This window comes from Grammomys surdaster, unplaced genomic scaffold (assembly GCF_004785775.1).
Source record: "Grammomys surdaster isolate TR1022 unplaced genomic scaffold, NIH_TR_1.0 100, whole genome shotgun sequence".
Taxonomy (NCBI): Eukaryota; Metazoa; Chordata; class Mammalia; order Rodentia; family Muridae; genus Grammomys; species Grammomys surdaster.
In genome coordinates, this window is record NW_021604579.1 from 15391569 (window position 1) to 15404684 (window position 13116).

Sequence of the window (13116 nt, forward strand, 5' to 3'; positions counted from 1 at the left end):
ATGTTCTTCTGTAGCACCTGGCTGCTGTCAGCTGGCTAGTGAGAAGCTTGAGGGCAGCACTCGCTCCTGTCTTCCAGGTGATGCCCGTGGTAGGAACATCCCAATCCCTACATCATCATAACAGGAAGACCAACCTCCCTCCTACTGTACTGCTCACTCTGCCACCCAGACCACCAGCACTTCCTGTGCCTCCAGCACCACCTGGAACTATCTCCTCGAGAGTTCTCCCTCAAGTGCCCCTCTCCATGCTCCCTACAGCCCAGAACAGTCCACCACTTTCATACTGTCAGTTCCCATTTCATAACCACCCAGACTCCAAAACCCACTTTAGGCTGGGCAGGAAGCTCTTTATAGTAATCACTACAAACTAAAGTAAGAACAGATGACAGTGAAATGCATAACATCAATTTATTCTGTGATGTTTTCCTTGTTGGCAGTATTTTAAAATAGGTTGAAAAACATCAATATTTCATAAACGATAAAAATCTAGACAAATTCAGATAATATCTGTAATATATGCGACTTGACCTTTGAACATCCATTCTTTTCCCTTGGAAATATCATTTTTAAGAGTTGCATAAGGATGAAAAGGCTCACTGTGCTCCTCATGGAACCTAAGATTCATCCATTTCAGCTCAACTTGCAGTTCTTTTCTCAAGTACGTACGTCAGTGGTATCTGCTCCTGCTTCTGAATGGGGAGAGAATCCGTTTTCTGCTTTTTGACAGTGATGTTTAGGTTCTCTTTCTCTGAGTCTTCAAGAAAACGTTTCACAGTAAGTCTGAACAGTAATCGAGGGTCTGGTCCAGAGAGTGGTGGGCAATTGCAGATCTCCCGAAGTTTGAGAGCCTACAAAGAAGCATACAATGCAATTCTTCATATGGTCTGCATGAGACAACCAAAAGTAAACGAATACTTCTGTATATTTAAACAGAAGTTAGCTCAAGCATAACACAGGCAGAAGCAGCACAGGGAAGTGTGCAATCATGTTCCATGATCTGACTCATAACCATCACTTTTATACAGCGGGTGTATGTGCAATAGCCACATGGTGGTGTAAACAGGTCTCAGAGAGAGCAAACAGTTCCGGTCACCCTTAGCAGATCCTAAGAACAGTGTCAGATTAACAGGGCTCTGAAGATTCTATAAGAGATTTTTTTTCAACACAAGAAAAATAATAGAATGTCCATATCTGGACACACTGAAGCAAACCACCACCAACAAAGTTGCTCACAGCTGTGACCTTCTAGGGTGAAATTGCTGCTAATGACAGAGAAAGAGCCAAACATCAAGATCACAACAATTTTTAACTCTAGGGAGAATAAATGCTGTGTGAAAAAGAAGAGTAATTGTAACGCTCTGTGGAATTTGGTTGTAACTAGTGTTTATAGTTTAAAATACCAAATCTTGAATCAACCCAAATCACAATTTCATCATTTGGGGAAGAAGAAAGCAGCATGCATGTGTGGGGGTGGGGGGATGTTTGACAGTGGTAAGAAGAAAGCCTGATCTAGTTCTCTGCAGTGGCAAATAAATAGGAGGCTTAAAACTGGAATGTTAGGAAACAGCAACATAAGCATGTAATTTACATATGCTGGGAAAACCCAAAACAGCATGAAACAGCATACAGAAAGTCACTACTGAAACAGGGCAGGGTCTCTGACTTCTGTTCCACATAACCAGCCCCAGGAACAACCTAGCTCATACTGGACAAGGAGAGAGAGAGATAAACAGGCATGGAGTGTTTCAGGACAGAGAGAAACTCTATTTACTATAATTAGTTGGATACAGACGGTAGCACATGTCCAAACCTACAGACTGCGTAACACCATGGATGAACCAGGTGTGGAAGTAAATGCCCAGAACTGAATCACTTAGGAAGTAGACTTGGAATTTCAGGGTTATCATCAGCTATAGGATGAGTCTGAGGCCAGCCTAGACTAGATAAGGTCCTGTCTCAAATGTTTTTTAAAATATGTACTGAAAATTTCACTAAAAATAAAAAAAAAATCTATTACTTTTTTAAAAGTAGAGTTAGCTTGGAAATAAAAAGGTTGAAATTTTTGCTTTTGTCTAGTATGCTTTTTATGCTAATAAATTTTGTACCACATGCTTCTTTGAATGAATTTTATACTGAATAAATGCACTTTGAAAATGTTTGAGCTGTTTCCTTAAATTGCCAGAAAAGCTGTTTCTTCGTAAAGATTTCCTATCACTGTTTCCTCATGTGTAGACTTCCACTTTCTCTCAAGAAAAATTATAGGTCATATATATATATATATATACATACATACATATATTATGCATATATATGCAAAACCTTCTGCGTTTCTCAAATTTTGGCTTTCTTCCTATATGTTTCACTACATTTCAGTGTGCTAAAATCTTTTCCCTTTAATAAATTTAAATCTATCCTATTACATAAATCTTCACATTTCTTCAAAAGTAAGACTTTTCCCCATGCACACCTAGAATATGCCTTCGACTGCCATTCTTTTCTCTCTGACTCTATGCATTGCACATAAGGGCCACTTCATTAATGCATTCTAGATTTTAAACTATGAATAATCATTTTATTAAATGCTGTAAAAATATTATGCAGAGCCTACAATTTTTGAGAAAATAGAAAGATAATCCAATAGCAAGAATCTACAGTTTGGAGAATCCTGGGGGAAGGCTGAAGATAAGTGTAAAACTGGCCAGCCTTAAAGATCCCAACAGTTGGGAGAGCCACAGGCAGTCACTACTCATTCTGTTCCTTACTTTGCACCAGTAACTTACAAACATTATCTAAGTGTGTGCCATAATGCAAACAACTTTTATTCAAGTATCAAGTGGTGAGTGGGGAAGAGGATGACAGTGCCTTACCCACAGACACACGGGTTCATAAAGTAGAACTTTGAAGAGTCTGCTAACCTAACAGGGTATGGAGAAAAACAAAGGTTAGACCTTCTCAAAGTAAGGTAACCTGGGCAGAATTAAAGCAAAGGCCCCTAAGCTGACCACCATTTCTACATTGCCACTTCCTGTGTGCACCTTTTTCTCATTACTGGCCATAATTTTCTACACCTAATATCACCTAAGTAGTGCAAGTACTACTCAGCTCTACTGCAAAGTGTCCTATTTTTAGCTATTATTTATTATTATTATTATTATTCTATATCCTAGAGTCACTTAAGTATTCACTAGGAATCTCAAGCTGTGGGTGTGACCAGGGAGACCACAGAGAACAAGGGTCATATATTTCAAGGTAGAAGACAGTCAATCAACAGTAAACAAAATCATTCTAGTTTGAACAGGGAGAATGACTGCATGGGAGACAGGCTATTTAATATTAAGGGACCAGAAAATGCTTCTTTGGGGAGCTGATGCCTGAACCAGAGAAATCCACAACTGGAGAGTCTGCAAGGAGGAAACCAGCCTCCCATGAAATGACCAGAACCAAGGAAAATCTTGGAGCAAGACAGGCATAAGCAAGATGGGCGGTGCTAAGTCATGTGACTGGAAGACTATGGGACGGTGCTGGTTAGTTTTTGTCATCTTCCTAGAGTCACTGTGGAAAAGGGAACCTCAAATGTAGAATTATATCCATCATGTTAGCCTATAAGTATGTCTGTGGGGCACTTTCTTGATTAATGATTGATATGGGAAGGTCCAGCCACTGTGGACAGCATCATTCTTACACCCTTGGTCCTGGATTATATAAGAAAGCAAACTGAACAAGCCATGATAAGCACACCAGTGAACAGTACCCACACCCGACTCTCCTGCACACACTTCACTCCCTGACTCTAGATTCCTGTTGTGGCTTGCTTTGGTGATGGCTGTGACCTGTAAGCTAAATAAACCCACTCCTCCCTGAAACTGGCTTGGTCAATGTCTCATTACTGCAACAGAAAAGTAGCTACAACAGAGTAGACTCTTATTCTACACTACATGAAAAAAAACATCGGAAGGTTTTAGGCAGGAGAATAACATTTAAAAGATCATTCTGTTTACATGGTAACAAAAAGCCATTGATGGCAACAAACAATGAACCAGGGAGCCTGAAAGGGAGGATGCTGCAGGAACTAGGAGAGATGATGATGGCTTGTCCTAGGTAGTGGCCATGGTGAAGGACCACAGAGGCTCTGAGTGCACAGTAGGGGAAGCGCACAGACTGACATGGACAGGATGCAGAAACACAGGAAAGAGGGTATCAAAGGCTCTGCCCTCGAGTGCCTTTAAGATGCCACCTGCGAATGTGAGAACAATTTAGTTGCTTGTAGTAAATAATAATTGTGATACAGCCCTGCCTTGTTTGCTGATTAATGATCCCAGTTCATAAATTCTTAAAGACGTTTTAATCAAACTGTTGAGACAAAATCATCCATGCTCATAAAATGAATCAGATAGTTGATGTCCCTTTTTATATTTTGATGCTAGAATTAATTAGTCACTAAGTAATTGTTCTTTGTGCTTGTGGACAAAGACTGAAGTAAAACCGCATTGTGGCTTAGAGCCCTTTACGCAGCTAATTGGCTATGACTCTACAAGTTTCTAAAATAAATTTTTATTTGACTTACTGACATTTTACCTCTTTCTAAAGTTAGCCTAAGGAGGTTCACTGTAGCTTACTGCAGTTCTTATAGTTAGCTGAACCTAATATGTAAGTCCATACATAAACATACATACATACAACACACACATTTTTTTGAAACCAGGCTTTAGGTTTATATACACATTTTAATTCTGTTTTTAACCTGAGCTATTAACTACAATCATTTGGCTAAAAATATTACCAAATATTTTCCTTCTTTTGTTATTTTAAAATTAATAATAATGAAAATTATATTTGTCCATGGAAATGGAAGCAAACTATGCCTGGTGGGAAGCAACTGCTTACTGCCCTATGAGTAGAGGTGCTTTATAGCTAGTTATGTTTCTTATTGACTATATACCTATTGAGACACATCAAAATGGCTGCAGCACAGCTAAAGAGTGGTAGGGAAAAAAAGAGAGGGAGAAGAGATGAAAGAGAGAAAGGATAGATGAATCCTTTCCTGAGGCTTAGGGGTCTACTGACAGAAGGAAGATCATGTCAAGAACTGAATCTGCCAGAGGGAACAATTTTTTGAAACCTAACAATACCTTGCAAGGTTTGAGAAATGCTAGAGCAGACAGCATTTTGTTTTGACCCGCACAGTCCTATGGATTCACAGAATTTATGACCAACCTATTTGGTGGCAGTTCCCATTACTGGATTTGATAAATCCAGGCTCACTCACTCTCAGTAGAACTTCACTTGGGTATGGCAACTGTCTTTGGATTTAACGGGCTTCCATTTCACATAAGAATTATTTTACATTATTGTTATTGAATTACCCTTTATAGTAGTTATAATGTTTTACCACTTTCCTCATTAATTAGTGATTTAAATAAATACTTAGGTAGGTTCATTAAATTATATGATGGGCTGGAGAGATAGCTCAGCAGTTAAGAGCACTGGCTGCTCTTCCAGAGATCCTGAGTTCAATTCCCAGCAACCACATGGCAACAACCATCTATTCTAGGATCTGACATCCTCTTCTGGCATACAGGTGTATATACAGATAGAGCACTCATACACATAAAATAAAAAAATAAATATTTTAAAATATTTTTATAAATCAGGATTACACTTCTCAAAAATATTTATCTTACAAATTATTTATTTTCAAAAACTATAATGTAAACTGAAGTCTGACTAGTTTTTGAAATAGCCAAATGTTAGGAAGTATAAGTAACAGAAATTTCAATAAATAAAGAAGGCTAAAAGGCTGCTTTGACATAGGTAAGCTGCTCTTGGGACTGAGAAGGAAAGGCAAGGTTTTTGAACAAAACTTTCTATAGTCAACCTGTTCTACCAGAAGAATGAGGAAGTCTTAGCTGGGCAATGTGGCACTGGCCTCTGACTGAGGCATTCAGGACGCAGAGTTAGGAGACTGTCTCAGATCAGAGTCAGCCTCCTCTACAGAGCAAAGTTCCAGGAAAGCAAAGCAAACAGAACGATGCAGTCTTGTAGTCTGCCAAACACCGATAAATCTGAAGGACATGGTGTGGCCTCACACAGGGATCTAATAAAGCAGCTCACAGAAGCTGAGGGCGCGGTGACCACCAGGGTAAAGAAGAGATGGGAGAGGCTAGTCAGAGAACAACATTTCAGTGAGGTAAAAGAAGGACATTGAGTGCCACTGTGCAATCAACAACAGCACCAGTAACAGTGCACACTTGAAACTGTCAAGAGTGAGGGCTTGGGCTGTCACCCTCCAAAACTGCAAGGTGACGGATCTGCTTGTTAGATTGAGCTGACCATTCCTCGATGGGTACAAACATCACACATCATGATGTAGCCCATAAACAAAAGGTTAAAAGGAATGAGCAATGAGCACACGTGTATTTTTTTTAAGGCACTGGCTGCATTTATTTCCAGTAACGACTAAATATGAACCAACTGCTAGCATACATTGGGTTTTTGATACATGCTACACATCAAGGAAAACAGAAATTATTTAGCCATAAAATACAAATGATAACTAAGTGAAAGAAAAGGGGAAATGCCAGAGGGCTTTGTGATTAGATTAAAAGCTTCTGCTGAAAACAGAAAGTAAGATATTGGTGCAGGGGCGGGGTGGGTGCGGGGAGGGGGTCACCTCCATTTTAAACATCTATCATTACTCTTTCTTGCCTTATCCTTCAGAGCAATTTTTTTCTAATGGTCCATTCGTTTCAGCCATAATGTTGTTTTTTAAGGGTTTAGACAATGTTCCTGTCAGGCTTTCTGGCTTCATATGATTCAGAGGTCGATTCAATTACAGTAGCTGCTGTTCGCTTCCTCAACAGTCTCCATGCCAGACAAAATGAAATTTAGTAAGGTGAACAGTGTATGTTTTTACACATGGCCAACAATGACATTTCATGGTAATTCCTAACACTTACATTCTGTGCTCATGAGATGAACAATATTAATGATTTATTCATTTGTTTTATCCAATTACAAATGCATAAGAATGATTTACGCATGAGTTCAACTTCCCAGCTGCCTGAAAGTTTAAAGGATTAAAAACAAAATGAGGTTAAAATTAATGCATTTACAGCCTGCTACCAAGTGACTCTCATGCCTAGAGATGCAATGTTGTTTACAATTAAAATACTTAGAAACAAATTCCATTCAAATTATGATTATAATTCTATAACCTTAAACAACAATTCCAGATTATGTTTCCAGCTCTGTTATCACTGCTCACCCCTCATGCCCTCACGAAGAGCAACAGCAGCGAGAAAGAAAGCCAGTGAGAACACACACAAAAATATAATCTGAAGGCTTTTGATTTCAAAATAAACTGTACAACAAAATTTCTGTTATTCAAAGTAATTCATATTTTATAAAATACTTAAATAAGGTATTTCTTTCAAGGATAAATTATGATGTACATAAACTCAAAGTCTAAAAAGCATAACTGTAATTCTGAAGCCCACGCTATGAAACATCAACAGGTTGGCACAACATCTGTTCTTCAGTTTTTCACTCAAGTTGTTATGGTAACCAAAATATGTGGAGTATGTTTCCTAAATCCTACTGATTATTTCAAGTAAATAAAATTATATCATATCAGCTTATCAACAACAAATAATATTATTACTACAAACCTATATTTATCATTTTCAAATACTAGTGGATCACATGATTATATTTATGCATGTTGCTTTTTTTCAAGAATTCACATTATAAAAAAAAGTAAGGGTATTTTTTTTCCTAATTTGGGGGTCCTATCTTTATTTAAAAATAAAATAAGAAGCCATCATGGTGACACATGCCCTTGATCCCAGCACTTGGAAGGCAGAGGGAGGAAAGTGGATCTCTAAGTTTGAGGCCAGTCTGGTCTACAGAGTGAGTTCCAAGAAAGCCAGGACTATATAAAGGGACCCTATCTTAAAAACAAAACAAGAAAGGAAACAGTCTATTCTCTGAACAATATACTATGCCGAATTCCTCCAAATAAAGTGCGTATTCAAGTCAGGACACATCTCCAGTGTCTGCTCAGAACCTTCCACCAGCATCTCATCCTGAGCAAAGGCAGAGTGCTCACTGGGACCACTTTCCCTAGTCATCCCATTTTAGTTTCTTTTTTTAACCTGTGAGAGAGTGTGTGTGTGTACCTGTGTTTGTATGTTTGTGAATGTAGACAGAGGCATCGTCTGGAGGTCAGAGGGCATTCTTATGTGTTGTTTAGCGCCATTTTTCAAAAAGAGAAAGTGAACAATTCCTTGTTCACTGCTGTGTACACCAGGCTAGCTGGCATGAGTTTCTTTGGATTCTCCTGTGTCTGCCTCCAATTTCGCTGTAGGGAGTACTAGGATTACAGACCATGCCCAGCTTTACATAGGTTCTGGAGATCCAAACTCATGACCCACTGAACTATCTCCCCAAGCCTAGCCATTCCATTTTCAACTGTTTTCCCAACAGCCCTCCCATCTTTGCCCACACAGTATGTATACAACCAAGAATGAATTATTTTTCCCAGAAATTCCTACCTTGAAGCCTTAACCCCAACACAAATTTAGGGACAGAGTCTACAAGAAAGTAATTAGGATAAACTGGGTCCTAAGGACGGGATCCTTATCCAGCAGGACTAGTGTCTTTACAAAGACAGACTCCACTACTGCCCATCTCCTTTACTGGAGAATAAGCTTGATGAAGAGGTGGATCTCTCTGAAGCTGCCACCACAAAACCTACTACATAGTAAGTGATTCAACATCTGTTGAATGTATAACACATTTAAATATCTTTAATGTTGATAAGCTATAGTAAGAAATATATTTTATAATGGCATTCAAAGAATCTGATAAAATACTTATAATCCTTAGCACATGAAGTTAAAAATTAAAGTCACCAATATTTATGTTCCTGTCACAGAGCTACACAGTCCTGCTTTCTTGGTTTACTCCCCATACATCTGAGCACAGCAGGCTCTGTCTTCCTCCCTACAACTAAGCAGAGGGCTCCTAGGTCGGATAAACTCCACCCTTCCCCTGGTTCTCTACTCAGTTCCTAGGTGAACTTGTCAATTTCATCACTTCACCTCTGGAGGGCAAACTGAAAGACCTATGTCTGCTAAAGCCAGCTTTAGCACCAGTGCTGTAGACCTCAGAAATGTACAGGGTGTCTGACTATCCACATGTCAGGGGACAGAGCCATTAGTAAAATTCAACCCTGGGCTCATTTTAGAAATAAAAACATCCCAAGTAAATGTTTGTGTTAAGAATGTACAGATGGCTCAGTGGTTAAGAGCATTGGCTGATCTTCCAGAGGTCCTGAGTTCAATCCCCAGCAACCACATGATGGCTCACAACCATCTATACTGGGGTCTGATCCCCTGTTCTGGAACACAGGTATACATGCAGATAAAGCATGCACATTCATAAAAATAAATAAATTTAAAAAAAGAAAAGAAAAAGAATGTAGTCTTTCGTGGCATGTAGACACACATCTTACATACATGGCTGCTTTCTTCCATTACAGAAATCAGGCCTAGGAGAGTAGCATGTTCCAATCTTTATGACTGTGTGTTCTAATTAACAGTATACCCTTGTACTAACTATCATTCTCACTTCAACCACTGAATTATTCCCAAAGTTGTAGTAGAGTTTTATTGCTTTCAAATTGAATTTAATCACTTGGGGGGAAAATATAAGAAATTTACCTGCAGTTTTCAAATTAAATTTCTGAACTGGGATGGCTTATTTTTAGAAGAAAAAAAAAAAACCTGCCCTGTTTTCCTTCCTCACTGGCTCCCAAATAACATTTGCTTCTCCAGCCATGTTCCGTGCTCTCTAATCAACTCGTGACTATTCACAAACCTCCCAAAGCATGTTTTTTTAGTCTGTCTGAAGATCCTCAGTGACTTGGTGAAAAAACAACTTCAGAATTTAGGGTAGGTTTCAAATCACAGCTGGCTAGTAGAATTTGTTATCTAGTTTAAACAAACCACATCGTTTAGAATTGCACTGAATTAAAATAAAAAGAATTTCTGTGTGTCATAACTTTAGAAATAAGACATGGCCTCTCCGGGGCATCTAACATCTGGTGTCCTCACTAGCTCTCAGAAGAATCAATTACTGGTGACACATATATACTGCCCTGTTTAGGTGAGTAATTACTACAGATTATATCAAGTAAACTTCACTACTATTTTTGCTATATTTTTCCTTCATGTTAAGGATCTAAAGAAGATTTGAGTCAGATACAAGGTGCTAATCAAGAAAAGTTTGTGCCTTTCAAAATCCACATGCTAAAATCACATCAATGTGATATTCTTATAAAATGAGGCCTTTGAGGTGTGATCAGGTCATGAAAGTAGACCCCTCATCAATGGGATTAATGCTTTACTAAAAGTTGCTCTTATCAAAAGTCCTAGCATAGTGGTCCATGCATGTAGTCCAACACTGGGGAAACTGAGATAGAGAGATCTCAATTTCCAGACCACCTTCAGCTCCATGGTGGGACTCTTGACTTAAAACACAACAATAAAGGATGGATGGGTGGATGGATGGATGGATGGATGGATGGATGGATGGATGGATGGACGGACACTCTAGAGACCTCACTTCCTAGTTCGCCATGTAAGGTTATACTGGAGACAGCCATCTATAAACTGGAAAGTATGTGCTTACAAGATACCAAGTTTGATCTAAGATTTCCCAGTTTCTAAATTTAGAAATAAATTCCCACTGTTCCTAAGCCACTCAGAGATGGGAATGCAGATCAGTTGGTAGAATTCCTGACTAGCATACATGAACCCTGAGTTGTATACCCAGCACTGTACAAAACTCAGTATAACAGTGCAGGTCTATACTCTCAACACTCAAGAGTTTGATGTCAGCCTCAGTTACACAAAAGTCTGCAGCTGGCTGAGGCTCATAAAGACTGTCTCAGACAAACAAACAAAAACCTAACAAGAGCCAGACATGGGGGAGCACATCTTTAATACCAGAACTTAGCAGGCAAAAGCAGAAGCAGGAGGATCTCTGTGAATTCTTGGCTAGGCTTGTCTACATAGTAAATTCCAAGCTAGCCAGGACTTTGTAGTATGACTTTGGCTAAACAAACAAACAAACAAACAAACAGAAAACCAAAGAATTAATACCCATTTGTTCCAAAATCAAAAGTTAAGGGATGACCAAATAAGACCAAATTATAATTAGTATACTGAAAAAAATATGCCTAAAGTTGTCTTCTTTTCCTTTTTTGCTTATTTTTTTTTTCTTTGAGACAGTGTCTCATGTCTCATAAGGTCTCATTATCTCAAATTCACTGTGGAGCCAGGGATGTCCTTGAACTCTTGATTTTTCCATCCCCACCTCCCAAGCATGCATGCATAGATGTAGAATGTATCACCACACCCAGTTTGCAAAGTACTAGAGGTGCAAAACAGGGTTTCCTGTATGCCAGGCAAGCACTCACCAACTGAACCACATCTCTGGGACATCTCAAGTTTTAAGACATTACCAAGTTAGTAATAATTTAAAGTCAGACATGAGAGTTAGACCTTACATTGAGAAAACTCAGCTGTACAAAGCAGTTTACTCCTCAAGACTTGTGGGTAAACAGGACTTTCCTTTTCAGTCCAACTCTGTGAAACCAACAGCCAGCAATTATAGTAACCAAAATAATTGCATACCGAAATTCATTTTTTCTATACCAAAGAAGTAACAGGTTAACTCACCTGTGGTATGAGTCTGTCCAAGTACTCAGCTCGGTTCCCGTGAGAAGGATGTGTTGACAGCCACTCTGGCAACTTGGGGTAGCCATGAAGATTCTCTGAGAACTCCATCTGCTGCCAAAACACTGAACTAGCTCTTACGTCCACACATGCCTAAACACGGAGTTAATAAAACACATAATGAATTCAGTTACTTCGACTTTAAAAAAATTAACTCAGCCAGGTATTTAAAGGGACAAGGAGGGAGATCAAAGGGAAGAGGAGGTAGGGGAGAGAGGAGGAGAGGAAGGGAGAGAAAGGAAGGGAGAGAGAAGAAGAAATACTAAGTTTACTTTGGTGTCGCTATACATTTTGAAATTATTCTAATTTTCTATCGCCACTGTAACAAAAAAGTAGTATATGTTCACAACTTAAAAGAATAAAACTTCAAGCTGGGAATTAAACTCAGCAGTGGAGTAACATGCTTAGTGCACTAGGCTCTGGATTTGATACCAGTGCTGCAAAACAGAGTGAGAAGAAAAGCAGAGCTCAGACAATATTGCACTGCAGCAACACAAGCCCACCGCCCTGACCTCCACCCTGCAAACACTTTCAGTAGGCTAGTTGACATTAAAAACATGTATTAATTGGAAAATCTTCCATATAAATTAATATTTTTATTAAAAATAATCTGTTATTAAACTTCACTAAAGAAATTTTATGTCAAATGATATAATTAGAAAAATTTTAATAAAAGTGAATAAAATACTTATGTGTATCAAACTGTCCAATTTTTTTCAACTACATGAGAAAAAAATACATTTAGCCCATTCAAAACAAACTATTTTTAAAGAATGTGTATGGATCTAGTAGAGAAGGTGACATAATTCCATCTCTAACTCATATACACATGATACACATACATTTAAGTACACAGACCACTGTGGAAGGCTACTTCAAAACTGTTAGCAGTAGTTGTCTTGGTAGTTTAACTCAAGTGTCTGAGGTGGGAAAGAAATAAAGGTTTTTCTGTGTTTCTTTTTTTTTAAATTTATTTTAATTTATTTTTTTAAATCAAATCATAATTTTTACTTATTCACACAGGGGTTATAAACGCAAAAAGGCAGGACGTAGGGAAGGGGATGACACTGGAGCGTGGGTGTTCAGGGGGAGTACAGATATCTTTCAGAACAGGGTATCTATTGGCTGGGTGAAGGTTCAGGGGACAGGTCACTATGACTCTGCCTATGATTCACTTGTCCTTATCTAAGTTGGTATTATATTATCCGCCAAGGCTACCTATTTACAAGGTCTATGACTACTCAGGCTGGTAAATTTCCACAAAAACTGCCTGTTTACAATAGCTTATAGCCATCTGTTTCAATGTTTTTCCACA

At 38.6% G+C, this 13116-nt stretch overlaps 1 protein-coding gene across 1 annotated transcript in view; it reads right to left on the reverse strand.

Moving 5' to 3' along the window:
• Window positions 1-389: 389 nt before the first annotated feature.
• Window positions 390-13116, reverse strand: part of Oma1 (OMA1 zinc metallopeptidase) — a 52002-nt gene continuing 39275 nt past the window's right edge. Inside the window, exons 8-9 of the mRNA XM_028786534.1 lie at window positions 11745-11894; window positions 390-848 (exon numbers count right to left, since the gene is read on the reverse strand). Of these exons, the coding sequence (XP_028642367.1) occupies window positions 636-848; window positions 11745-11894 (363 nt within the window). The 3' untranslated portion in view covers window positions 390-635. The remainder of the gene's footprint in view (window positions 849-11744; window positions 11895-13116) is intronic.